The sequence below is a fragment of the Oncorhynchus nerka genome, linkage group LG4 (genome assembly GCF_034236695.1).
Source record: "Oncorhynchus nerka isolate Pitt River linkage group LG4, Oner_Uvic_2.0, whole genome shotgun sequence".
In the NCBI taxonomy this organism is placed as follows: Eukaryota; Metazoa; Chordata; class Actinopteri; order Salmoniformes; family Salmonidae; genus Oncorhynchus; species Oncorhynchus nerka.
This window is the reverse complement of record NC_088399.1, coordinates 47,369,913-47,395,832: the sequence shown is the minus strand read 5'-3', so window position 1 is coordinate 47,395,832 and position 25,920 is coordinate 47,369,913. Positions and strand designations below refer to the sequence as shown.

Here is a 25,920-nt window from a genome sequence, read left to right as displayed (position 1 = left end):
CTCTCACCACCTGGGTTTGACCTTCAGGAAATCTAGGACCCAGTTACACAGGGAGCAAGCATTCTCACATAGGTATTCCTCTTGTCCAGGTGTGATAGGGCGGTGTGCAGGTCAACAGCAATTGCATCGTCCGTGGATCTGTTGGTAAGATATGCAAATTGTAGTGTGTCTTTGGTGTTGGGCAAGGTGGAGGTAATATGGTCCTTGACTACCCTCTCAAAGCACTTTATGATGACAGAGGTGAGTGCTACGGGGCGATAGTCATTTAGTTCCGATACCTTAGCTTGCTTGGGTACAGGAAAAATGGTGGACATTTTGAAGCAAGTAGGGACAACAGACTGGGATAGGGAGAGATTGAATATGTCCGTAAACACCCCAGACAGCTGGTCTGCACATGCCAAAAGGCTCAATACAGCTGTTTTTATATCATTTCTGGGTAACAATTAAGTACATAACTGTAATAGATTTTCATTAAAATGGACAAAAATATTTTCTCAAGCAAGAATTATGTTGAGACTGTCTGGGAGTGGTCTGAGTTGGGAGGGAAAAACAGAAAACGAGTTATTGGTTTAGGTTTGTAACTCTCTTTGTTATTTGTTGATTAACCAATTTACTGCACGGTGATGTCACCATGGAAAGCCGAAACTCCCGCCCATGCAAACCGGCTGATTACAAGGTCCTGCATATAGATTGTATTTCCCTGTATTATCAGGAAATAACACTGATCAATTTTCACACTTTTACAGTGTTACTTTCATCAGCTGTTGTACCATATGATATATAACAAAATAAAAAATATTTCTTAAAGAGGCATTAGAAGACCAAAAGGATCCATCAAATGCATTTGGTGTGTCATCATAGTGGTCTCTGACTTGTGGTCATATAATTGCTTAAATGGAACAAACTTAAACTTTGCCTTTTTTCAATGATAAATTGAATGTCATTGAGAAAACGGAAAGGTGTCAATGTATTTTTTTTCCGACAAACATCCTTTCTGAATTTAAAAGTAATCCAATAAGTAATCATCTAGTTTTTCAAAAGTATCTAATGTGATTACAATATTTTTGCTGGTAACGTAACTGATTATGTAACCGATGTGAAATGGCTAGCTAGTTAGCGGTGGTGCGCGCTAATAGCGTTTCAATCGGTGATGTTACTTGCTCTGAGACCTTGAAGTAGTGGTTTCCCGGGCCACGGCTTTTGTGGAGCGATGGGTAACGATGCTTCGTGGGTGTCAGTTGTTTATGTGTGCAGAGGGTCCCTGGTTGAGCCCGGGTAGGGGCGAGGGTGACGGATTAAAGTTAAACTGTTACAATTAGTTAGTAAAAAATAAAATATCAGATTACATGTAACCAGTTACTCCCCAACCCAGTCTGCGATTGTAACATTGATAGCTATTGAATGTGTCTTACCTAGTTAAATCCTGTATTTATGGTAAATACTCAAATGTCTCTCGGACCCATTATCCTAGACTACATCATGTATTTGTTCGTCAACAGTTCAAATAGTGCTTGTTTTAGTCTTGCTGTAGGGGTTACGCAATGTTCAAGGAATGAATCACTGTAGATAAGACTAAATTAGTGGGTCTGCTGTACTACTATTGCCCAGATATCTCCATCATATTCCCTCTTTTCAACCAAGACTAGCTTTAACCTTAACCTAATCTATTCAACTGGGGACATAGAACCTTAGCTCGCAGGAGAAAAATATTGATTATGAGACCACTTCGATGATTTTAACACATTTTCACATTCATTTCAAAACAATATCATTTGTATTGAAAATTCATTTTATTACACTGAGTAATAAATACATACAAAGATGCAAGTGTAACAGAGGTCAGTGTGCTGCTAACAGCTTAGCTTCCTCCACTGTCCGATTGCCCCGTATTGGGCTAGAACCAGTGATCATCTGCTTCTCAACGCACGTGACTGCCCTCCTTGTAAACGTGCAAACCGATTATTGAGTCATTACAAAAAGGTACACCTTGGATGGCTCCCATCGGCGACAATTCCAGCTAGCTGTGGAGTGAGTTTACGGTATGTTCTTAACTCCTACATAAGTAAGAGCATTTATCATTAATATCAAAAAAGAACCTCAACATGAATGAACCATCGTATTTGGCACTTTTCTGTCCTTCACTTGCTCACCCATGTGTTAAAAGGGTCTGGAATTCAGACCAGTCTATCAAAAAAAGAGTTCATCTCCTAGTCTAACCCTGTACAAGCCATGCAATGTCTACAATTAAACAAAGGCCATGGTTGACCTGTACATTTGCATGCAAAAATCACTATTTGTTATAAATATGAAGACAGGAAACTGTGACCCCAAAATGGGGCATAAGAAAAAAACAAATCCTTCTAATTCTGAATTCTATTCTGGTGTCCCCTCTCTCTCCCTTTCTCTAATTTTAACCTTTCACAAACATTTTCTTGACCTTTTTAACCATCCCTCGTTTTTAATTTGTATTCCTATTTTTAGAGGATGTGCCATGCAGCAGTCTTTTACATGGTGAGTGTTGGGTGTTGGTTCTTCTGCAGGAGAGGGTAATATTTCTGTAGCTAGGACCTGGCATTTCTCTCAGTCTCTGCCAAGCACTCCCGCACCAGTCCCCTGGCATGGATGATACCTTTGGCGAAGAGGACACACCAAAATTAACAGTCATTCACTGACTGATAACTCTCTAACCAAGTTAGGAAGCGGACTATTGTATAGTCTAGAATATGCAGTTTGTTTCAACACACAATATAAGTATTGTATTAGTACAGAGGTTTCCACATTACCTCGTTTTAGTCTCTCCATGGCGCTCTTGCTGCCGGCGTAGGTGGGACGGATCTCCTTCCCCAGCTCTTCGATGATGGCCAGCAGCTCTGAATACTTACTCTGGGGCACCTGGTTGATGCTGGTTCCCTGCACACGGGGACAGGAGAGGGACAGATTACCAAAGGGAGATACATATGATGTAACAATTCATTTCTAATAACATGGCAATTTTATTTCCTGCATTGTAGAAGTAGCAGATGCAATGTGGGTGTCTTTCGGTCTGTGAATTCCTGTACCTGTGAGAAGCCCAAGGAGGGCGGTGCGTAAACGTCATTCACCAGCGGCCTGTAGGACTGCAAAGTGGCCAAGTTGGCTGCAGACGGAGACTGGATGTTTCCAACTGTTGGGAGACAAATACAAACACATCTAGGGTCAAATATGATATTACAGATAACAGATAGTATAAAACAGGAGGAAAATAAGTTAATACAAATTCTACATATTGCATGTTCACATCGCCAACAATGCCCACAGTTGTCGTGGGCATGTTCTTCCCAATGCAATAAGCGTGGTCAAACACTAGATGTCCTCGAAGGGTCATAAAATAATACCCTAGCAGATCAATCAACAGCTCCGCGAGAGAATATCATGGAGGAAGCGGAAAAGGGCTGACTTAAGAAGCCAAAGTGATACATTTTTGTCACAATGTAACGATACCCTCCAGGACAGAATAGGACACAGAACGGGTATTATTTTTCGAAACAAGGAATTTCACACCTCTGCCCTTGTTTAGCCGATGCATATGAGGATGGGGCTTTTTTTTACATTAGTAATAATGGCGGATATGAATTAGCCTAGCGCTCAGGATCTGACCCTATATATATAACTGGACAAAAACTACAGTCTTTCTGCAGGTATTCTCCGAAACCCCGGTTTTAACACTCGATTTAGCGGTTGGATGGTTGGATTTTAACCGATATTTTTCCCTTACCCTGGTTCCCGGAAGTTCCTGGAATGTGCTGGTGGACATTGGGTTTGTAAGACATTCCGAGAGACATAGTAAATTAAAGAAATAAATTTGACCCGAAATTCGGTGAAGCGTCTGTCTCACTTTTTGTTTACAGCAACGGCACCCGGCAAATATGGCCGTCACTTTATATTGACACCCACAATGCACATATTCTATCACCACAATAATCAATTTGGGATAATCTGCCCTAAAATGTTTTAAACAGATTTCAGTACATTTTAAAATATTCCTAAATTTTATATTTAAAATTACTTTATGTAATAATTCACGTTGATCCCCCCCTTCTTTTTTATTGAAATGCACTGTAAATCCTCCTGCTCCACAGAACACATGAGCAACTTTGTTGCCATATCTCTGGACCACGTGGAACTTACATTTTAGACGAATTTGAAGCGTAATGGATGGACCATGCAACTATTTCATGAACTTCTTGAACATTTATTAATTCGTCTCAATTCCATTACTCCGAAAAACCAAATTGTCAAAGGTTTAAAACAATATAATTTGCCTATAAAATCTCCTACATGTGATACTGGTGTGTGTAAAGTCTAGCCTATATAGACGCAGCCAGTTAAACTGTTCTTTAGACGGTGACTCATGCAACAGTATTGCTTTTGCTCGGCAACACCAATTGGTAGTAGACCACCACAGCAGAAAGGAAGAGGATATGAAACAGAAAACAAACTACATTTAAGGTAACCCGTCTTTGTCTGGGGAATGCATCCATTGTTCACACTTTCCCCTCCCAGAATGCCCCTCTACTCTAATTATTAACAACAGACATCTCCACTACAAGGCATGTGCGCACTGGAAGCCCCTCTTCTGAACTTTCTCCCGTCCTCTTGATCACGGTGTTATTTGGCCCGTGCTGACACGATGTAACGCCTCTCCAATTCGAGATGACGCGGTCAGGCTTGACCATTGGTGGACCGGCAGCGGCCAAGTTCTATGCCCCAATCATAACTTTCAGCCTCATTATCTATAGGAAGTTGTGGGAAAGTACAGACACCAAGTGATGGCCTGAGCTCTAAACACAAAAAAAGTAGTGGTGACATCATTGGCACAGAGTGATGATGTTTTAACAAACATGTCTTAGGCATTTATAATATGCTTCTTTCATTAATAGCTCAAAATCCTGTTATGACTACAGAGTACATACAGCACATAAAACATTTAACAATAAGTATATACAAATATCAGGAATAAAAAATAAAAAAGTGAAACTGGATTCAAACTTTCTCCTTGGATTTATTGGTCATATGCAAGAGGTAGAAATCTTGCACTCAGTTAAATCATTTAATACAGATTATTTGTACAAATCAGTCCGAAGTGCAACTCGTGCAAGGATGAAACACTGTCCAAGTGTTTAACAAACGACTATGTAAGCAAAAAACGTCTTATTTCCAGATATGACAATATACACATTGGTATACCAAAAGGAGTATCCTAAACTCAACAGGCTGACCGTCATAACTTCTTACAGCACTCCAAACCAAGAAAAGCTTTTAGAAATTCTTCAGCCCCCCCTGTGGATCATGTCTCAAGTGATGAAAAACTGAAATCAGATGTCAAATTACCAGGGGCCAAGCAGTAATGTTACTGACTGGTGGAGAATGGAGGTTAGGTTCCAGTTCAGAATCAGTGAGGGAACAAGTGCCCAACCCCCAAAAACTCAATACCGCTGACTCCTAGGTACTTCATGGATATCTAAAGGATCAGATAGATATGAGTGAATATGCTAATGAGATCCACCTCACCCTCCAAGGTGCTATCGTTACACATTGGATACACCTATCCAATCCACACCAGCACATACAGGAGGTAGAAAGAAGCAAGTGGTCAGTTTGGAATTCAGCAACAAACTCTTTCTTGAATACTAACTTTTACTGTAGCAGTATTAAACAGCTTGTATCGACAAACAAGATCTATGACCTTCACAGTACAGTTGTATAATACCACTCCAGGATTGTTATCTGCTGTAGTTTGCCGTAGAGTTTGACAGTACAAGATGTTGAATCTGACGCCACATATTAAAACAGCCCGTGCCCGTAAATCTTTTGAATGCAGAGGAATTAATTTAGGAAAATAAACAGGTATTTTAAACCATACACGGTCACAGTTCTTAATAGTCAAGCTGTAAAAACAACTGCAGGTTTACGGGATACACCCATGTTTGATACACTTGTTAGTCATAATAACACCCTATTAGCTATATGGTGCACAACGTACAGGTAGTGCGCTATCTAGGGAATAGGGTGGCATTTTAAGACTTGAGTCATGAGTAATTACTAAAATGAGGAAAGAAAGCAGTTGATGTGTCATGCATCTCAGGTAGACCGATTAGAAAATGTCAGTTGGCTTGAACAAAAACAAAAAAGGGTCACTAAAGCTTAACGAACCCCTGAGCACTGACCGGTCACCAGAAGAAAACAAAAACCTAGGTGACGCCCACCCCAGCTTTCAGTACAGAAGGCAGTGGTAGGAACAAGTCACCAACAGAAAGCACAGGGCACATTTACACAGAGCTTAGAGGGGGAGGAAAGAAAACAGAAACAGTCAGGCGTTATAATTGTGCCTCTCTTCTCCACTGACATGCGTCCTCTCCCCCCTTTATCACCACAGCCTCTTCTAAATCTTCAGCTCTGAATCTCAGAGGAATAATAGTAGTCAAGCCAACTCCTCGAGCGAGACAGTCTCTTCTTTGGACATAAACCCTGAAATCTTAACACTGCCACCGCGGTTAAGCTACAGGGAGAACCACAACTCAGCGCTCGCAGCACCTCAGGTTCCTCAGGAGGAACGGAGAAGGAGCTAGGGAGAAGGGGGGTGGGGGTGGTGCTGCTGCTGTCGTGCCACAGTGCGGAGATCCAGATAGAATAATGGTCGTATCCCGTCGGGTCAAGAACCCAGGGCTTAGAGGCAGAGATGGGGTCGGAGCCCATCAGGTCGGACTGGGTGATGAACCCATGCTATGTGTTGTGTACGTGGCTGAGGCTCTGAGGGTGCAGCTGCTGCCACTTCTGCTGCTGCTGAACAGCCAGTTGCTGAGACTGGTCAGATGACGACAGGATGTTGGTCAGAGGAGAGACGCAGTTCGCTGGAATGATCAGGCCTGGACACAAGAGACGGAAAGATATAACCACATTCGCTAGCGTCCATAGTTCAACCTCATTTTAACTGTTCATTTAAAATTTCACTTGTTGGGGGAGGAGAGCAGCTTCTACTTTGGTAGATCACATTAAAGGGAACATTTTCAAAAGCGCAAAAGAAAATATTCTTCCCAAAACTCTTCAAAGACTTCCAGCATCAACTTACCCACAATCCTCTGCCCGTCCTCTGTTCTGAGGCGGACGATTTGCATCTTGACATTAGTTCCGCTGACGGAGGCCAGGACCCCCTCCACCTTGGTCCACACGCTGAGCACAGAACCACACAGCACATAGTACGTCCTGCAGCGCAGACCCACCTCACACTGCAGACCCACTGACGCCTTCTTACAGTTACCACGCCTGGAGGGAGGAGAAAGGGTTTATAAACACACGATTCACCTCTTTCTTGACTAGTTCATACCACTATACTAGTAAAAGCTTAAAGCCGGATAGTGAACTTGATGACTCTGCCAAAACCAACACTACAACTCCAGTCATTGGAGAAACAGCACCTACCAGTATGCATGAGCGCAGATCTCAGCTGAAGACTTGTACTGGTCAATCCAGTGCTGTTTGGCATCATCTGAGAGCACCTTTTTACACTTCTTCTTGATGTCAGCGTAGGCTTCCAGTTTAAGCTGTTTTCCCGTATTAGGTCTATAGACCAGGAACAGCCTCTTCTTACTGTTCACCTCCTGCACCAAGATGGCCGTCTTCTTGTTGTTCCTTATCTAGGAATCAGCCAAATACAGCAGTGTTACAACTAGATTTTTTTTGTTTTACAATGTTCTTAGATACATTTTATGGCACAAAACAAATATAAAAACGTAAGCAAGGTTTGAAATGATTATGCTTTTGTCAAATATTATATTAGTTTGGGCTTCTTGCGTCCAATTCGCAGCCTACAATTTGTATTTATTTTTTGTAATTCTTACTCCCTTTTTTCTCTCGAATTTCGTGATTACGATCTTGTCTCATCGCTGCAATGCCCCAACATGCTCGAGAAAGGCGAAGGTCGAGTCATGCGTCCTCCGAAACATGACCCGCCAAGCTGCGCTTCTTAACACCCGCTCGCTTAACCCAGAAGCAAGCTGCACCAATGTGTCGGAGGAAACACCATTCACCTGACGGCCAATGTCAGCCTGCAGGCGCTCGGCACGCCACAAGGAGTTGCTAGAGCACAATGAGCCAAGTAAAGCCCCCCCCCCCCGGCCAAACCCTTGCCTAACCCGGGCGACGCTGGGCCAATTGTGCGCCGCCCTATGGGACTCGCAGTCACAGCCGGTTGTGTGGGATTGGACCCTAGTCTGTAGTGCCGCCACAACACTGCGATGCAGTGCTTTAGACTGCTGAGGCACTCAGGAAGCCCTACAAATTTCAAATTACGTTCCGGCCACCTGACCAGCAGTTCAAGAAAAAAATAAATCTTCCCGTGGCTGAGTCTAGTTGATGATCCCCGATGTATGTAAAGTTTGCCAAACTCAGTTAAGACATGAAAGTTTTGTTGGTCTTTTGGTACCTGTACATAGAAGCCATCATCTGGTCCACTCTGCTCGGCCCAGGCATGGGTGGCATCCTCCCAGGACATGCCTCTCTCCACACTCACCTGACAGACAATAGAGACAGTATTTACAACATGGAAAATGGCTACCAGTCCATTGGTGATATAAGATAAGAATTCCAGGTTAAACCAGTTTCTGTTGTCGCCTAGTGGGAAAAACAACAGTCAGTCGTACCGTGTAGAGCTCCACATGTCCTGAGGTGGAGTAGCCTGGGGTCAGGAACTTCTTGGCTTCAATCTTCTTCACTTTCTCATCCCCAGAACCCAGGTCTACAAAACAAGATAAACACCATTCTAATCAGTTGTATAATACTGCAGGTGTGATGCCCAGTAGAGTCCCTCATTCCCAGTAGAGTCCCTCATTCCCAGTAGAGTCCCTCATTCTTCTGATTTAACAGAAAAAAAAAAGAAAAAAAAGTTCCTCTCCAGTCTTACCCAGGATGCCCATGTCGTAGCGTCCGTTCTTCTTGGCGTTCTGTATGACAGCTGCCAGAGTGTCAGAGAAGTACTGGAACAGAGCGTTCTGCTCCTGCACTGCCATCCCTAGGATACGGTTCAGGAACTTCCCTATGTTGTTGTAGTCTGGGAAGGAGAGAGGAAAAGTGTTATGTACAGCAAGAAGCATACAATCTTAGACTTCCTATTGTAATCTGACAAGGCTTAAAGTTCGAGCCAGTCTCACCTTTGTCCAGAGACAGAATCCCTGATCGGTCCTCCACATTGATCAGACCCACTCCGATCAACCCATGACGGATCTCTGCCAGAGAATAGGATGAAGACCAGATCACGTCAGATGAAAGTAGGACCGCAGCCACACACCAGAAAGGTTAAGTCAGTTTTTGGGCTGAGTCATTCAAGTGTGGATAGACACTATGAAAGAATCCCCAGTATCAAGCAGGAGAATGCAAATTCCACTGGCTCAAAATAGGGATGGGCAATTCCACAATAACAGAATGATGCCGAGACTCAGCATCAAGGACTACCTTTAACAATTTCCACTGGAAAAACGTACAAAAAGAAATGCACTTTAAGTAGTGTTGTCACGATACGAACGTTTGACTATTGATATACCAGGCCAAGTATCACAATACCGAGTTGTATCGCGATTCCCCGGACGCTTGTTCTTATTTCTTCAACATTATGTGCATTTGCCATAAAACTCCTGTCACTGATAGTCACACAATACAACACATATTGAATTAACTTCACACGGTATAATAGAATACTGCAAAGAATCGCTGATTTGCTCATATTTGCAAAGGCCTACCTGTGATTTGGCTGGAGGATTATACATAACGATCTGCATGTCAGTGGCAATAAGGGGAAAACACTGCATGAGCCCTTCTTTACTCTTCAGTTGACAGACACTCTGTCTCCCTCTCTCACAAACACACTGCTCTCGCCCAAATGTCAAAAGTCACCAAGACAGAATTTAAGGCGCACCAGAAATACACAGAACAAAAACGCAACAATTTCAAAGATTTTTGTGAGTTACAGCGCATATTCGGAAAATCAGTCAATTGAAATAAATTCATTAGAACCTAAATCTATGGATTTCACATGACTGGGAATACAGATATGCATCTGTTGCTCACAGATACATAAAAGTAGTGGCGTGGATCAGAAAAATCAGTCAGTATCTGGTGTGACCACCATCTGCCTCATGCAGCACGACATTTCCTTCGCATAGTTGATTAGGGTGTTGATTGTGGCCTATGGAATGTTGTCCCACTCTTCAATAGCTGTGCGAAGTTGCTGGATATTGGTGGAAACTGGAACACACAGTCGCAGACATTGACCCAGAGCATCCAAAACATGCTCAACTGATGACATATTTGGTGAGTATGCCGGCCACGGAAGAACTGGTAAATTTCCAGCTTCCAGGAATTGTGTATAGATCCTTTGCAACATGGGGCCGTGCATTGTGTGCCAACATGGTGATTGCAACGGCACGACAATGGGCCTCAGGATCTCGTCATGGTATCTCTGTGCAATAAAATTGCCATCAATAAAATGCAATTGTGTTCATTGTTTGTAGCTTATGCCTTGCCCCATGGTGGCAGTGGGGCTCTCTGTTCACAACGTTGACGTCAGCAAACCACTCGCCCACACGACGCAGTACATGCTGTCTGCCATCTGCCCGGTATAGTTTAAACTGGGACACATCCTCAAAGAGCACAAACTGGAGAAGGTGAGAATTTTCTCTGAAGTCGGTTACGACACCGAACTGCAGTCAGACGACGAGCACGCAGATGAGCTTCCCTGATTTGGTTTGACAGTTTTTGCATAAATTATTTTGGTTGTGCAAACTGACAGTTTCATCATCTGTCCGGGTGGCTGGTTTTAGAAAATCCAGCAGGTGAAGAAGCCAGATGTGAAGCTCCTGGGCTGGTGTGGTTACATGTGGTCTACAGTTGAGGCCGGTTGGACGCACTGCCAAATTCTCTAAAATGACGTTGGAGGCGGCTGATGATAGAGAAATTAAGATTAAATTATCTGGCAACAGCTCCGGTGGACATTCCTGCCAATTGTACGCTCCCTCAACTGGAGACCTCTGTAGCATTGCGTTGTGTGACAAAACCGCACATTTTAGAGTGGCTTTTTATTGTCCCCAACACAGGTGCACCTGTGTAATGACCATACTGTTTAATCAGCTTCTTGGATGGATTATTTTGGTAAAAGAAAAATCCTCACTAAACAAAATTGGGATCTTTTATTTCAGTTGAAAAAAAAAAATGAAAAAAAAAAAAACACTTTACATGGTGCGCTTATATTTTTGGTCAGTATAGTTTAGGCTTACATTAGGCCTATACTAATCCTACCTTTGAAACACATCTCATGACTAGCAGACCCTTCTTTATTCCTGTGCAAATCAAATTTGCCTAGACCTACTGTCAAGTAATCAGATTGTTTGCTAGCTAGCCAGCCAACATGACTGAATTGTCTATCAAACCAGTAATTAACGACCTGGGATTAGTTGAACTGTCCGCGATATAAAATGCAGGTGAAATCACGCAGGAAGAACAAAAAAAGGTAGATGTGGTAATATGGGTCATATTTCTTCTACAGACATGCTTGTAACTTTACTATAAAGCAGCAAGCATGTCTGTCGCGAACCTGTGCTATATTTTTCCTCTCGGTCACTCAGGCTGCGTGACAGCAAACTTGCAAAGCATACTCAGACTGGCCTATGCGATTGGTTATACCAGGTGATGAAATTATACAAATGTATCAACTTAGATTGGTGCAGCATGCAGAGTGATCTATCAAATGCACATGTATCCCCACCCGCCATCACAGCGAAATTACAGTACCAGTCAAAAGTTGACACACCTACTCATTCAAGGGTTTTTCTACATTGTAGAATAATAAAGACATCAAAACTTTGAAATAAGACATGGAATACAGAAGCGCAAACCAGAAGGGATGGCATATCGCTGCAGAATGCTGTGGTAGCCAAACTGGTTAAGTGTGCCTTGAATTCTAAATAAATTCAGACTGTCACCAGTATAGCACTTCCACAGCATCATACCTCCATGCTTCACGGTGGGAAACACACATGCGGAGATCATCCGTTCACCTTCTCTGGGTCTCACAAAGACATGGCGGTTGGAACCAAAAATCTCAAATTTGGACTCATCAGTCCAAAAGGCCAGATTTACACTGGTCTAATGTCCATTGTTCGTGTTTCTTAGCCCAAGCAAGTCTTCTTATTGGCATCCTTTAGTGGTTTCTTTGCAGCAAGTCGACCATGAAGGCCTGATTCACAGTCTCCTCTGAATAGTTGTCTTGTTACTTGAACTCTGTGAAACATTTATTTGGGCTGCAATCTGAGGTGCAGTTTACTCTAATGAACTTATCCTCTGCTGCAGAGGTAACTCTGGGTCTTTCTTACTTGTGGCGGTCCTCATGAGAGCCAGTTTCATCATAGTGCTTGATGCTTTTTGCGACTGCACTTGAAGAAACTTTCAAAGTTCCGTATTGACTGACCTTCATGTCTTATAGTAATGATGGACTGTCATTTCTCTTTGCTTATTTGAGCTGTTCTTGCCACAATATGGACTTGGTCTTTTACCAAATAGGGCTATCTTCTGTATACCACCCCTACCTTGTCACAACACAAGTGATTGGCTCAAATGCATTAAGGAAAGAAATTCCACAAATTTAACAAGGCACACTTGTTAATTGAAATGCATTCAAGGTAACTACCTCATGAAGCTGGTTGAGAGAATGCCAAGAGTGTGCAAAGCTGTCAAAGGCCAAGGGTGGCTACTTTGAAGAAACTTAAGTATAAAATATAAAGTTCGTTGAACACTTCTTTGGTTACTACATGATTTCATGTGTTATTTCATATTTCTGTTGTCTTCACTATTATTCTACAATGTAGAACAGAAAAAAACCTAGAATGAGTAGGTGTCCAAACGTTTGACTGGTACTGTATATTTTAAAGACTGATGGAGGAATAGATGCACAAGAAGTGCAGACAAAGAGAAACAGGTGAGTGATGGCTGGTAGGGGATGTGGCTGGTTCATTACACAGGAGATGTGCATGAACTTGAAATACATTATTGGACTTGCGCATACAAGAGACTGGATGCTGTTGCTTAAAATGTATAAACAAAAAAATTGACTACATAAACCTTAATATAACCGGCGCTAGAGTCCAGGTTAGATCAGTAGGGCTGAAAAACGTGGTAGTATCATATGAAACGGTACTCTAAAATGTTGTTATCATAACGTTTTGGTACCGTGATATGTGGCATCTGTAGACAAAGGTCTCTCAATGCAATATTTTCCAGACTAGGTAGCTATTGTCCAATAAACATTCACGTGGGCGTGTTCTGGCAAATAAATGCATATAAAACAGTCAAGGATATTCGTATTGTAACAAAACTTGGTAAACATGTTGCAAACACTGTCAAGACTACATATGCAAGAACATTCATATCGACCAGAGTGGCGCTATAACGGGCACATGTTTATGTCTCGTGATCTGTTTGACTCAGAGTGATATAATTTGGCACACATGCTCAGGGATATGAGTCTAGCTAACCCATGCAATCTCAGACAACATTGGCCTGACTTTGACTAAAACTTGGGTGAATGACGCATCTTGCCATAGAGATCCTTCAATTACTATTTTTTTCTTATTGCCCCAAGGCTGCATCATTAGTGAGAGACAGCATTTTTACTGTTGCCTTGTTCAACTTGGCAATTATTGAGTTTTGTTTGGTAAACATTTTAAAGTTAACATCTGAGCCTTAGCATCATTCTGTTACCAAGGAATTGCCCGGACATAAATCCTATGACTGTATTACAAGATCTGTCCAGACACACCTTTGTAGAAATCCCCTTCGAAGTCCGAAGGAGGATTCACTAACGGAGAGTCCAGGTTGACGATAGACTTCATCACGATCTCCAGTGCATTTCTGCCATACTGTGGAGTGGAGCAGAAAGTTAGAAACTGAACCCTACACACACACACAGCGTGTTCCTATGTGGTGTATCTACTTACTTTGTTGTCAAAGTTGAACCTGCTGAGATCTCTTGTCTCTGTTGCTCTTCTGTCTCCATGCGTGAGGGCACCCTGTGGAATACACAGATCACATGTAGCATCAGCAGCCAAACTTCAAGAATTTAAAAAAGGGGGATAATATCCATATTTTCAACTGGTCAGCTCAATTGAACCACTGATAGGACAGGTTCTTACCAGGCTCTCCAGTCTCTTGGCCACAATGGAGGCAAACCTCTGTTCCCCAGCCAGCTCAGAGATGAGGAACACGTACTCTGGAGCTGTCACCTGGTTAGACCTGTGGGTCCTCCCTGAGAGAGAGGGAACGAGATGTCAGACAATGGTAGCATTGAGCAGAACACACATTTAATTAATTCTAAATACCTACATACCTACTAGTCCCATAGTAACAGAGTGGAAACCCCCAGACATGCCAGGTAAATTAAGTAAAATAACAACATTATTGAGAGGCAAGTAAATCCCACAAGGCTAGAGTGAAGATTTTTTATTTCTATAGCATTTTTCACAAAAAAAGTCTCAGTGCTTCAGATTGTATGCGAGTAATGAAACTACAGCAAGAGCAAGATTTCTCACCAAACTGCTGTATGGCTCTGTCTGCACTCCAGGGCAGCTCCAGGGTCATGTGGACCCTCCTCCTCTGGTTCTTCACCCGCCGGTCAGCCTGCAGGGAGATACCGGAGCTAGCCGCCTCCGAGATGATGGCTATGTTCTGGAGAGAACAAGGTTAGGAATGAATCTGCTAATGGTTTGTGAACAATATAGTCAACTGATGCTATACATTTGTGACTCAAACAAGGAGACTGCGCCACAACCTACATGTCTCAAGTCATTGTGCTTGTACCCCTCGCCTAAGACAGAATCATGGTGTATTACTTTTCCCTCCTCTCAGGTAGCCAAACATATAGAGAAGTTGGCTCTGGGCTCTACCTCTTATAGTAGTACGGCGTCCCTGGAGCAAATTAGGGTTAAGTGCCTTGCCCAAGGGCACAGAGATTGTTCACCAGTAATTGAAAGGTCAATGGTTTAAAAAAAACAGAGCAAACAGGGTAAAAAAGATATATTAAAAATCTGCCAATGCCCTTGAGCAAGGCACTTAACCCTAATTTGCTACAGATTTCACTGCACCTACACGTTGCGACAATTAAACATTTGTTTCTCCGATTTCTCTCCCAGTCCTCCCTTACTTTCTCTCCGTCCATGAACCTCTGTTTCTCTGTGAGGTTGAGGATCTCCACAGGAACATCCAATTCAGAGCGGGACTCGTAAGAGATGCTGCCGTCGTCGTTACTGACCACCCGACCTTTACGGCCTGTCATCTGGAATACAGCAGAGACAATGTGGGAACAAAACAAAAAAGGATAAAAAGAGACTTAAAGATAGTGAAAAAGGTCCAAATGTTGCTACCTACATTGTGGTTAGCGTTGTGAAGCATAAACAAAATAAAAATGGAACACGTTGACACACACCAAAAGCTGGGACTCTGATCTTGAGGATATATTATTTGCCTGCCTGTGACCTGTTATTCATCACCAGCCCCAAGCATCAACATTTCTATTTTACACAACGTTTACACCAAACATCTTACAAGGTAAGCTTCTATTTGGACTGTGTTGGAGCTAATGCTAGATGGGGCGTATCAAATTAATCCTTACTAGCCTGTTGCCAACGTCATCTGATGATGTAGGACTTAATGGCAACATCGAGTGACTATCTTTGCGCATCAAAAATATGACTGCGCCTGCTTTCGCGCTGTAGGCATCTATTACACAGGGGATTGGCTACTATGGCACCTTGACAGTCTTGTAGCCAATGATAAAACTTGCCAGGCATATTCCGTTGACCTGGGTGGGACAAAGCAAGGCCTAGAACCTTTTACGCGCAATGCAAACTATTGCTACCTGGCTCAGAGACGAGACGCACCCAGCACGCTACATTGTAAACAGATTTCATCTCTTTAGCATACTGGATTCACTTTAAGACTTTTTATAGCCAATTTACTATATGCATTTATCTTTTAGAAGTAGTCTGCTTTTTGTGCTTTGGATTTAGTTTACATAGGCCCATGTAACAAGTCATTTCAATGTTAGACAACTACTTTGGAATTATATATTTTTCATAGTAGTTCACCATTTGCTGTTCTAACTTTAATCCTTGTAACTTGAGGGGCCACTTAACTCATGGCCATTTGTGGTTCGCACCTCTGCCTTGGTCTCCAAAGTGTTTCTGTTTGCATCATGCGTGTGCTTCACACCTATGTGAGTCGCTTGGGGTTTGTTTTTTTAGTTTAAAGTAGGCGTTTTGTAAATTTAGTCAACTGTAATTCTGTGTGTCTTACAACAATACGGCCCTTTATTTGATTCACCACAGAGCGGAGGATGCAGAGGATTTGGATGACGACGTTTGGGAGCCACCCCTTCCCAGCGAGCGCCCCTGCCGGTCAAGGTCTTCACCCCCCCACTGCCATGTCAATCACCCTGTCTGATGGTTCTACAGCCACTTTTCATAGACCTCTTGAAAAAGGAACTAGGGGCTTGTGGCACCATTCATCCTAACAGAATCGATTTCCCAAAGACCATGGTAAACGACATGACAAAGACAGTGGAGAGGGGGACCAATCGTTGGATCAAGACTAAAACTGCTTTTTGTGAAATGGAAGGACACTAGGGAAGTAACCATGCTCACCTCACAGCATAAGGCATTCAATAACGACCATGTCTCAAGGAGGGTGAAAATTGCCAATGGGGCACGGGTGAGGACGAATGTCCCTATTCCTGTGAAGGACTACAATGCCAGCATGGGGAGTGTCAACCTATGATGCTCTGATAGAGGACCTGATAGTAGCCTTCAAGACCAGAAAGTGGGTTAAAACTTTATTTTTACCACAAGAGTGTACAAAGCTGTCACGAAGGAAAAGGCGGGCTACTTGGAAGAATCTAAATCTAATTTTGATTTGTTTTAACACTTTTTTGGTGAATACATGATTACGTGTGTGTTATTTCATAGTTGTCTTCACTATTATTCCACAATGCAGAAAATAGTACAAATAAAGAAACACTTGAATGAGTAAGTGTGTCCAAACTTTTGATTGGTACTGTCCATCTGTTGCTTTTATATTGTTCATTCAGTTCATTTGTATGTGGGACTAATACATTGGATATGCCTAGGCTAAACGTTCAGGCACTTGAGGAACTTTTTTTTCTTTCTTTCTTTCCACACATGGATATCCCCTGTATGTCCCCGACACCACCACAATGTTTGAGGTTGGTGTTGTAGAAATTACACTGTTCATAGTGAACAATAACGTTTAGGCACATCCAGTGTGCAAAAACAGTGCAATTACCACATTCGGACACTTTGGAGAGGTTGAAAGGACACTAGAATGTACCCTGGATACCCCATAACACCACCACGTTTGAATGAGGTTGATACGGTAGAGATTGTGTTTTTATACTAAACAAGTAGCATTTAGTGATTGCAAATGTGTAATAGCACTGAAATGATCTAATTTACAGACATATGCCACTTTGGAGAGGTTTAGGGACACTTGGAAATGTCCCGTGACCACACCTGACTTACTAAAACATCTGCCCATTTCTAGTTTGGTTTATCAATCCCATTTTTTCCCCCTGCCATTGTTCACATGTTGTGGAAGCCATCCGATATGTATCCAGCTCTATAATTCACTGATAGCTTGTCAATGAAAGATGAAATATAAAGTTTGTGTGCTTCATCTTGTGTATTCTGAACTATAACACCTATCTATCTTCTGATCATTTACTCAATCTCCCAAATGTCTTCCTTCCAAATACACCATGTTTTTGCATGTCAGAATCATGTAATTACACAGGAATAGCAGTTAGTTTTGGGTATGTGAATTGAGGTGAAAATCTACATTTTGCCATTACATCTAAGAGGTCAACCCGTTACCTCAGCCACATTGTCCGGTCCTCCCAGCTCGTCTATGAGTTCATCCAGAGTGTTGGGGGGTAGATCCTGAGCCAGCTTCTCCAGCTGGTCCAACAGATCTCTCTTCATCTGCTGAGCATCTTCCACAGCATCCTGACTGGTCATACAGCTGTCATCTGCCTCTACCTTGGCTGATGGAGGGATTAGAGGGAGAGAAGGTAAAAAAAATATCTATATATCTTTTTTAAAGTGTTGAATATCTTCATCTGCTCATCCTGGACTGGTTATACAACCCTAACTCAGGCTTTGGAAAATACATAGCTGGCAAAAGGGGATTTGCACAGAAGTTCGACACGACACTGACCTATGGCAGGTGCACTGTTGCTACTAACTCACCTATGGCAGGTGTGCTGGAGGTCTTGACTATGGGGGTGGTAAAAGCAGGCCTGATGGAGCCCAGACCAGAGGCTAACAAGGCACTGTGGATAGAGTCTGGGTCAATGCTCTTCTTCTTCTTTTTCTTCTTTTTATTCATCTTCTCCTTGCCTTTCTTCGCCTCTTTCCTCTTTCCAGACAGCCAGGGGTCTAAAAGAGGCAGAAAGTATAAGACAATGTTCGGTAGCAGTCAAACATCTTCAATATCATCAATCTCCCTCGCTCACCATCCTCCTCATCCTCGCTGGAATCATCCTTGAAGGGGTTGAAGTCATCATCATCTTCTCCTGAGCTGACCGACTTGAAGCTGTCGTCACTCTCCGCATCATCCTTATCAGACTCCTCCGATTCGCTGTCGTCAGAGCTGCTCCCTGACAGACCACCAGACTTTCTCTTCCGCTTCTCTGGTTTCTTTATCTCAGCACCTGCTGGGAGAGAGGGAACATTACAATTGGTAAACAGCCAAAACACTTAGTCTCCCACAATAATGCCTTTTAAAGATTCACTTCTCATCTGTGGAACAATAAGCCAGAACATTACATAACACCTAGGATGAGTCACAGGTTCACACAAAAACACTACTGGATAGGCAGGCCTCCCGAGTGGCGCAGCTAGAGGCGTCACTACAGATCCGGGTTCGATCCTTGTGACAGCCGGGCGCATGCACGCCGACTTCGATCGCCAGCGGTACAGTGTTTCCTCCGACACATTGGTGCGGCTGGCTTCCGGGTTAAGCGAGCAATGTGTCAAGAAGCAGTGCAGCTTGGTGGAGTCAAGTTTCGGTGGATGCATGGCTCTCGACCTTCGGCTCTCCCGAGTCCGTACGGGACAAGACTAACTACCAATTGGATATCACAAAATTGGGGAGAAGGGAAAAAAATAAAAAATACAAAAGAAAAATGTCAAAAGAACACCGGATAGGCAAGTAGAGATCTGCTGAAGTAACCAACTGAACAAAACTAAGATCAAACTCTTCGCTGTCCCATCAGACCCATCGCCTGCTAGGGATGGGCATCTTTCCCTTTCAAGACGATTCGATACGCATCTAGATAGATGGACTCCGATACATTTAGTTTGAAGTGATTCGGTTTGATTAGAGGAATGAAACTGGTGCTATACACTAACATTTGTTGCATAAAAACATGAAATTAAAATCTGCTGCTGATGGAGCTCATGAGCTGGGCCTCCGAGTTGGATTGGTCTGAGCTGACTTCTGTGAGTGTAAATTATGTACATGTCTATGGTAGAGGTCGACCGATTATGATTTTTCCACGTCGATACCTATTGGGAGGACCAAAAAAAGCCCATACCGATTAAAATATATGTAATGAAGACAATTACAACAATACTGAATTAACACTTAACATGATACATAAATAAAACCAATTTGGTTTAAATAATACAAAAACAGTGTTGGAGAAGTGTAAAAAAGTAAATATTGATTTTCAGAAAGGCATTGATGTTTATGGTTAGGTTTATTGGTGCAACGACAGAGCTTTTTTCACGAATGTGCTTGTTAAATCACCCGTTGGCGAAGTAGGCTGTAATTCGATGATAAATTAACAGGCGCCGCATTGATTATATGCAACACAGAACAAGCTAGATAAACCACCATGTGTAGTTAACTAGTGATTATATTAAGATTGTTTTTTATAAGATCAATTTAAATGCTAGCAACTTACCGTGGCTCCTTGCTGCACTCACGTAACAGGTGGTCAAGCCTGCCACGCAGTCTCTTCATGGAGTGCAATGTAATCGGCGACAATTACCGATTGTTAGGAAAACTTGAAATCGGCCCTTCCGATTAAATCGGTCGACCTCTAGTGTATGTAGGCATCTGAGCTGAGCCATAAGGGAAACTGGACAGCTACCACCCCACACACTTTTGATCTGAAAACACTCCAAATTAGCTTATTTTCACACCCCTTGACTATTTCCACATTTAGTTTTGTTGAACGGAATTTTAAACGGTTCACATTTGGATTTTGTCGTCACTGGCCTACACAGAATAACCCATAATGTCAAAGTGGAATCACGTTTTTGGAAATGTTTACTCATAAAAAAATGTAAAGCTGAAATGTCTTGAGTCAATAAGTATTCAACCCCTTTATTATGGCAAGCCTAAATAAGTTCAGGAGTAAAAATGTGCTTCACAAGTCACACTGACTCAGTGTCTGCATTAATAGTGTTTAACAGGATTTTTGAATGACCTTCTCTGTACCCCACACAATTATCTTTAAGGTCCCTCAGCTGAGCAGTGAATTCAAACAGATTCACCTATAAAGACCAGGGAGGTTTTCCAATGCCTCAGAGAAGAGCACCTATTGGTAGATTTAAAAAATAAACATACATTGGATATCCATATTTTTCAAGCAGTGGTGGCTGAATCATGTTATGGGTATGCTTGTAATCGCTAGGGACTGGGGAGCTTTTCCAGGATATTTTTTTTAACGAAACAGAGCTAAGCACAGGCAAAATCATAGAGGAAAACCTGGTTCAGTCTGCTTTCCACCAGACACTGGGCGATGATTTCACCTTCAGAGGGACAATAACCTAAAACAAATCTACACTGCCGTTGCTTACCAAGAAGACATTAAAAGTTCCTGAGTAGCCGAGATACAGTTGACTTAAATCTACAGCAAGACCGGAAAATGGTTGTCGAGCAAAGATCAACAACCAATTTGACAGAGCTTGAAGAATTTTAAAAATAATAAAGATGGGCAAATGCTGTACAATCCAGGTGAGTTATTGACTCAAGGGGGCGTGTATACTTTCCTAAATAAAATATTTGTGCATTTCATTTAATACATCTGCAACAAACAAAAAAATCTAAAAATATGTTTTCACTTAGTCATTATGGGCTATTGTGAATAGATGGGTAAGAAGGCATTTTGAATTCAGGCTGTAACAAAATGTGGAATAACTCAAGGGGTATGAATACTTTCTGAAGGCATGGTACAAGTTTGTCAACCTGCGATTCGTAACGTTTGAATCGATTTTGGGTCCCGCGGACCAATGCAGTCATATCTTAAACATTTGAAACCAGGACCAATGAGTATCGAGTGAATCATTACAACCCTACTGCCTTCCCTCCAGTACCTTTCCTCTTCTTGCCCTTTTGCTCTGCGGCGGCCTCGCTGGGCGATGGCGTCTTCTTGACCGACAGGTCGATGCCCAGCAGACTGAACAGCTTTTGTCTGTCTGGAGCAGGAAAGTGCTTTTCTATCAAGGACTGCAGAACACCTCTGGGAGCGGAGAGGGCAAACACCTTGTTAGAGATAGTACTAGCATGCAGCTAGCTAGCATTACAGATGTACAATACTAGCGTCAATGTCACCAATAAGAAAAGTATCACAATAACAATCCACAATACATGTTAAATATAATGTCCTAATAGATTCCAAGTTGTTTCTCAGTATGTTCTCTTCATACAGGGTATCTGCAGGTTGCATGAAGTTTAACTTGGACTGCAATTTAATACAAATGTCATCGTGCATCACACAGACGATAATATTCCCCATCAGAAACTAGCTGAGGAGCGGTCAACGCCGTTCTCATATATTAGTCAGAGTTGAGTATTGATAACTAGTCGTGCGATTTGCTCGCAACATTGAGGAGCCATCAGTCGATACTTGTAAAAATGTCAATTCAAAAAAACACTTTCATGTACCTCTTTGGCCTGTACAACTGCACTCCTGTGGGGTGATGACATTTTATTGAATACAACAGACCTTTTCCGAATTTGTGTTGCTCAACTGGAGACGTAGTGGCCTTGACGTACTACGTAATCTGAGATTCAATTGACACAAGCGCATTCGTGCTGAGTGAGCATCACAAATGAGGAAACGGTCTGTGGTTGTATTCGATAAAAGTTTATTTAAAAGTATGAATTTCAGCACTGCAGTTAAGCAAACAGTTACAGGTAAGCATTTCCAGAATAGACATTTGTGCAAGTATCGTCTGATGTTGACTTGATGGTGCTGCTAGGAAATCATGCAACCAGTTATCAATAGCAGCTATAATGATACCACTGGAAAGAAATGCCTTTAAGTCAAACATAGCCCAGTTTTACACAGTAAAATTGGGGTAACTCTCCATCTGGAGGACTAGGCCACTGGGTGTGCAGGCTTTTGAACCAGCACTGCTCAAACACACAGTCAGCTTAAGTTCTTGGTGACAGGGTTTTTCAACTCTTTGCCATTCCAATATAGTGTAAATGGGGTCATTTTGCACTTCCTAAGGCTTCCACTAGATGTCAACAGTCTTTAGAACCTGGTTTCAGGCTTCTACTGTGAGGTGGGGGCAAATGAGAGCTGATTGAGCCAGGTGTCTGGCAGAGTGCCACAGGCTCTGAGGCGAGGTCACGAGATAGTTAGCTCTCATTCCACTGCTTTCTACAAACATAGGAATTCTCCGGTTGGAACACTATTGAACATTTATGATAAAAACATCCTAAAGATTGATTCTATACTTAGAAACTTGTAAAACGAACTACGGCTGTAATATCTTTTTGAACTTTGTCCGATGTTCGGCTGGACCTGAACGCGCGTTTGGATTTGTTTACCAAACGCGCTAACAAAAGAAGCTATTTGGACATAAATGGACATTATCGAACAAATCAAACATTTATCGTGGAACTGGGATTCCTGGGAGTGCATTCTGATGAAGATCAAAGGTAAGTGAATATTTATAATGCCATTTCTGACTAATGTCGACTACACAATATGGCAGATATCTTTTTGGCTGCTTTGTTGTCTGAACGCTGTACTCTGAATATTGCATGGTTTGCTTTTTCTGTAATTTAAATGTGTTTATTTTTTATTTGACACAGCGGTTGCATTAAGGAGAAGTGTATCTATATTTCCATGTCTAACAATTGTATTTTCATCGACATTTATAATGAGTATTTCTGAAAAATGTGGCTCTGCAATATCACCGGATGTTTTTGGAACTAGTGAACGTAACGCGCCAATGTATACAGAGATTTCTTTATATAAATATGCACTTTATCGAACAAAACATATGTATTGTGTAACATGAAGTCCTATGAGGGTCATCTGATGAAGATCAAAGGTTAGTGATTAGTTCTCTGTTTGTGCTTTTTGTGACTCCTCTCTTTGGCTGGAAAAATGGCTGTGTTTTTCTGTGAGTTGGTGGTGACCTAACAATCGTTTGTGGTGCTTTCGCTGTAAAGAGAGGTCTACACACCCTGTATAGCTCTCCTGGCAGTATTATGCGATAAGATTATTACATTAGCTTACAACCAAAAAGTCTAATAAAATAATTCACTCATTCAGTGAATCGGGTATCAAACAGCTACCTTTTTGAAGTATAGCTAAGTTGGAGGGCTCTAGACAGACCTTTACCAGCACAAAGTAAGACATGAAAGAAGTTAGCTATTTCATCTAACATGATCAGGGAATGTATAATGGCACACACACATTTGGATAGCTCACTAAAATCTTGAAATCACACCTCCAGTATTATTTTGTGTTTATTTTTGTTTAACGGAAACACTGCAGTCCTCGCCGTTCGCAAAAAAAGGACTCCTAAAAGCCTTTATATCAGATTAATTCATTTAAGACATTAAGGACCAGCGGACTCCCTGCCTGGGTGAAAACTTACTTTGCGGTGGAAACAAAGTCGTTCAGCTCTCCTCCTCCTTCCTCCAGGGCCTCCAGTGTTCTGGCCTCTCCTGTCGACTGAAGACCAATCACGACACACTACAGAGAGAGACATAGGCCTCTAGTCACACAGTCTGGGTTCACAGAAAAACATACAGGAGAACACCAGTCACCTCCTCTCAAACCAACCACAATACACTAAAACCAATATGCATGTGGCAGTATTCCTAAACTTCTTAAATCTGATGTAATTTTTAAAATCTAGATTACTGCAATGACACAATCTCGTCTTTTTATCTTCTGAAATATCCCACCCACCTTTCCGTTTTTGACCTCCTCCCTGGCAAGCTGCACCACCCTGCGGACCTTGGAGGCAATGCAGAGGTACTTGAAGAACCTCTGGTGGGCCGACCAGAACTGACCCCACATGGACTTCTTCATCCGCTGCTCTGCCTCCATCAGGTTAGCAGCCGCCTGGAACTTCTCCCGCGCAGCCACCCACTGAAAGACAGGACAGGGTTAAAACAGAGTTTGTTTCTAAAAGATCCTAGGGAAAATGGTAAAGGTTAGGATTAGGTCAAGGCTCCTTACCAGGCGTACAGACTTGTTGTACATCTTGATGTAGTGGGTTGTCAAGGGAACCTCCTCAATCTTGAACGTGACACCTGTGAAACTCAGCTGCCTGGCAATGTACATCCCCCTCAGCTTCATATCCATGGCAACTATCTCCATGGCACCAACACCTCTGAGGAAAAGGGAATGCAAGGGAGGAAAAGGTTTATTTGGAATAGATATTTCTTCAAGTAGAAAGTATTTTGTGATACACTAGACACCATATCAGTAGAGATAGACAAGGGGAAGTATAACACAACTTCAGCAGGAGAAGTTTTTCTACAAAACAGATTTATCTGCATATTCATGTTTTGTATCAGTTTAAGGGTTGAAGACATTCTGCCTCTACAGATTCCACCTGCCAAGAACTTCAAGATCCCTTGCTGCCTCCATTCTGTGGCCGTTTTTAAACCACAAATACGCTGCACCACTATGACGAGTTACTAGTGTGTCCGTCTCACTCACCTGCGCTCCACAGCCTGGATAAAGTTGCTGAACTCTCTGAAAGGTGTCCCCTCTCCCCAGATTCCCAGCCGGTTCATGTAGGCCATGTTACGGGGCTCAGACGCACCTGAAAGAAACGTATCAAATAATGATAAAATACCACACACACAGATGGAGAACACTTCTGTTCATTTAGGTTATCATGTCTTGTACTATATTTCCCACCATCTTTTCCATATAGCGCACTTAGGAGCTACACGACAGATGGTTCAGGTAGAATAATGACTCTGCTCATCATTTGAAGCATGAAAACACCAGCAGACTCCTCTCTAGGTGGTTAGTATCTTACCAGTGGCACTAGCGTACACCACCCGTGCCTTGGGCAGTTTGTTCTGCAGCTCCAGGACTGCCAGTCCAGTCTTGGTGGGTTTGGATGACCCGATGGGACAGACATTTTTGGCTTTGTGACACTCGTCATATACAATCTAAAAGGGGCTTGGATTAAGGAAAGGTGTTATCGTCACTAAACAACTGACACTTCCATCTACCGGTTACAACAACTCCTACTAAGGGCAGTTACAGATTACAAACTCAGTATAAATGTGGACAAGTTGTATTAAGGGCAATTATGTTTTCTATGATTTGTTTTTACAGTAGTCATATGTTGGTCAATGAAAGGATACGACTCCGTCAAAGTCCTCTCCACACCAGTGGAGCAGCTGTTTGAAGCGGGTCTTGTACTTCCCTCCAGACTGGCTCTCTCCGATCAGAGAGGAGTACGTAGCGAAGACCACCCCCTTCTTCACACTGCCATTGTGTTTGGACGAGATCTTACCATACTTAAACTGGGACAGACAAAATAG

At 42.4% G+C, this 25,920-nt stretch overlaps 2 protein-coding genes across 4 annotated transcripts in view; both read right to left on the bottom strand.

The window, feature by feature from the left end:
- Positions 1-1,771: 1,771 nt before the first annotated feature.
- On the bottom strand, positions 1,772-3,915 carry LOC115127875 (cyclin-dependent kinase 2-associated protein 1-like). Its single transcript, XM_029657488.2, has 4 exons — positions 3,755-3,915; positions 3,060-3,163; positions 2,784-2,910; positions 1,772-2,629 (listed from the first exon to the last, which is right to left on the bottom strand). Exons 1-4 carry the CDS (start codon positions 3,819-3,821, stop codon positions 2,562-2,564), a joined length of 366 nt encoding a protein of 121 aa, XP_029513348.1. The 5' UTR covers positions 3,822-3,915; the 3' UTR covers positions 1,772-2,561.
- Positions 3,916-5,021: 1,106 nt separating this feature from the next.
- LOC115127823 (protein strawberry notch homolog 1-like) overlaps positions 5,022-25,920 on the bottom strand; it is a 28,538-nt gene continuing 7,639 nt past the window's right edge. For 2 of the 3 annotated variants that reach the window (XM_029657444.2, XM_029657451.2), the window contains exons 11-32: positions 25,741-25,902; positions 25,407-25,542; positions 25,079-25,184; positions 24,593-24,746; positions 24,320-24,502; positions 24,003-24,100; positions 21,477-21,622; positions 18,605-18,805; positions 18,339-18,527; positions 17,964-18,133; positions 15,221-15,352; positions 14,610-14,745; positions 14,214-14,326; positions 14,019-14,090; positions 13,841-13,940; positions 9,186-9,260; positions 8,939-9,085; positions 8,679-8,773; positions 8,462-8,548; positions 7,459-7,673; positions 7,109-7,302; positions 5,022-6,905 (exon numbers count right to left, since the gene is read on the bottom strand). In XM_029657444.2, coding sequence (XP_029513304.2) covers positions 6,763-6,905; positions 7,109-7,302; positions 7,459-7,673; positions 8,462-8,548; positions 8,679-8,773; positions 8,939-9,085; positions 9,186-9,260; positions 13,841-13,940; positions 14,019-14,090; positions 14,214-14,326; positions 14,610-14,745; positions 15,221-15,352; positions 17,964-18,133; positions 18,339-18,527; positions 18,605-18,805; positions 21,477-21,622; positions 24,003-24,100; positions 24,320-24,502; positions 24,593-24,746; positions 25,079-25,184; positions 25,407-25,542; positions 25,741-25,902 — 3,054 coding nt within the window. In that variant the 3' untranslated portion in view covers positions 5,022-6,762. The remainder of the gene's footprint in view (positions 6,906-7,108; positions 7,303-7,458; positions 7,674-8,461; positions 8,549-8,678; positions 8,774-8,938; positions 9,086-9,185; positions 9,261-13,840; positions 13,941-14,018; positions 14,091-14,213; positions 14,327-14,609; positions 14,746-15,220; positions 15,353-17,963; positions 18,134-18,338; positions 18,528-18,604; positions 18,806-21,476; positions 21,623-24,002; positions 24,101-24,319; positions 24,503-24,592; positions 24,747-25,078; positions 25,185-25,406; positions 25,543-25,740; positions 25,903-25,920) is intronic. The other variant, XM_029657456.2, reaches the window with a different exon arrangement.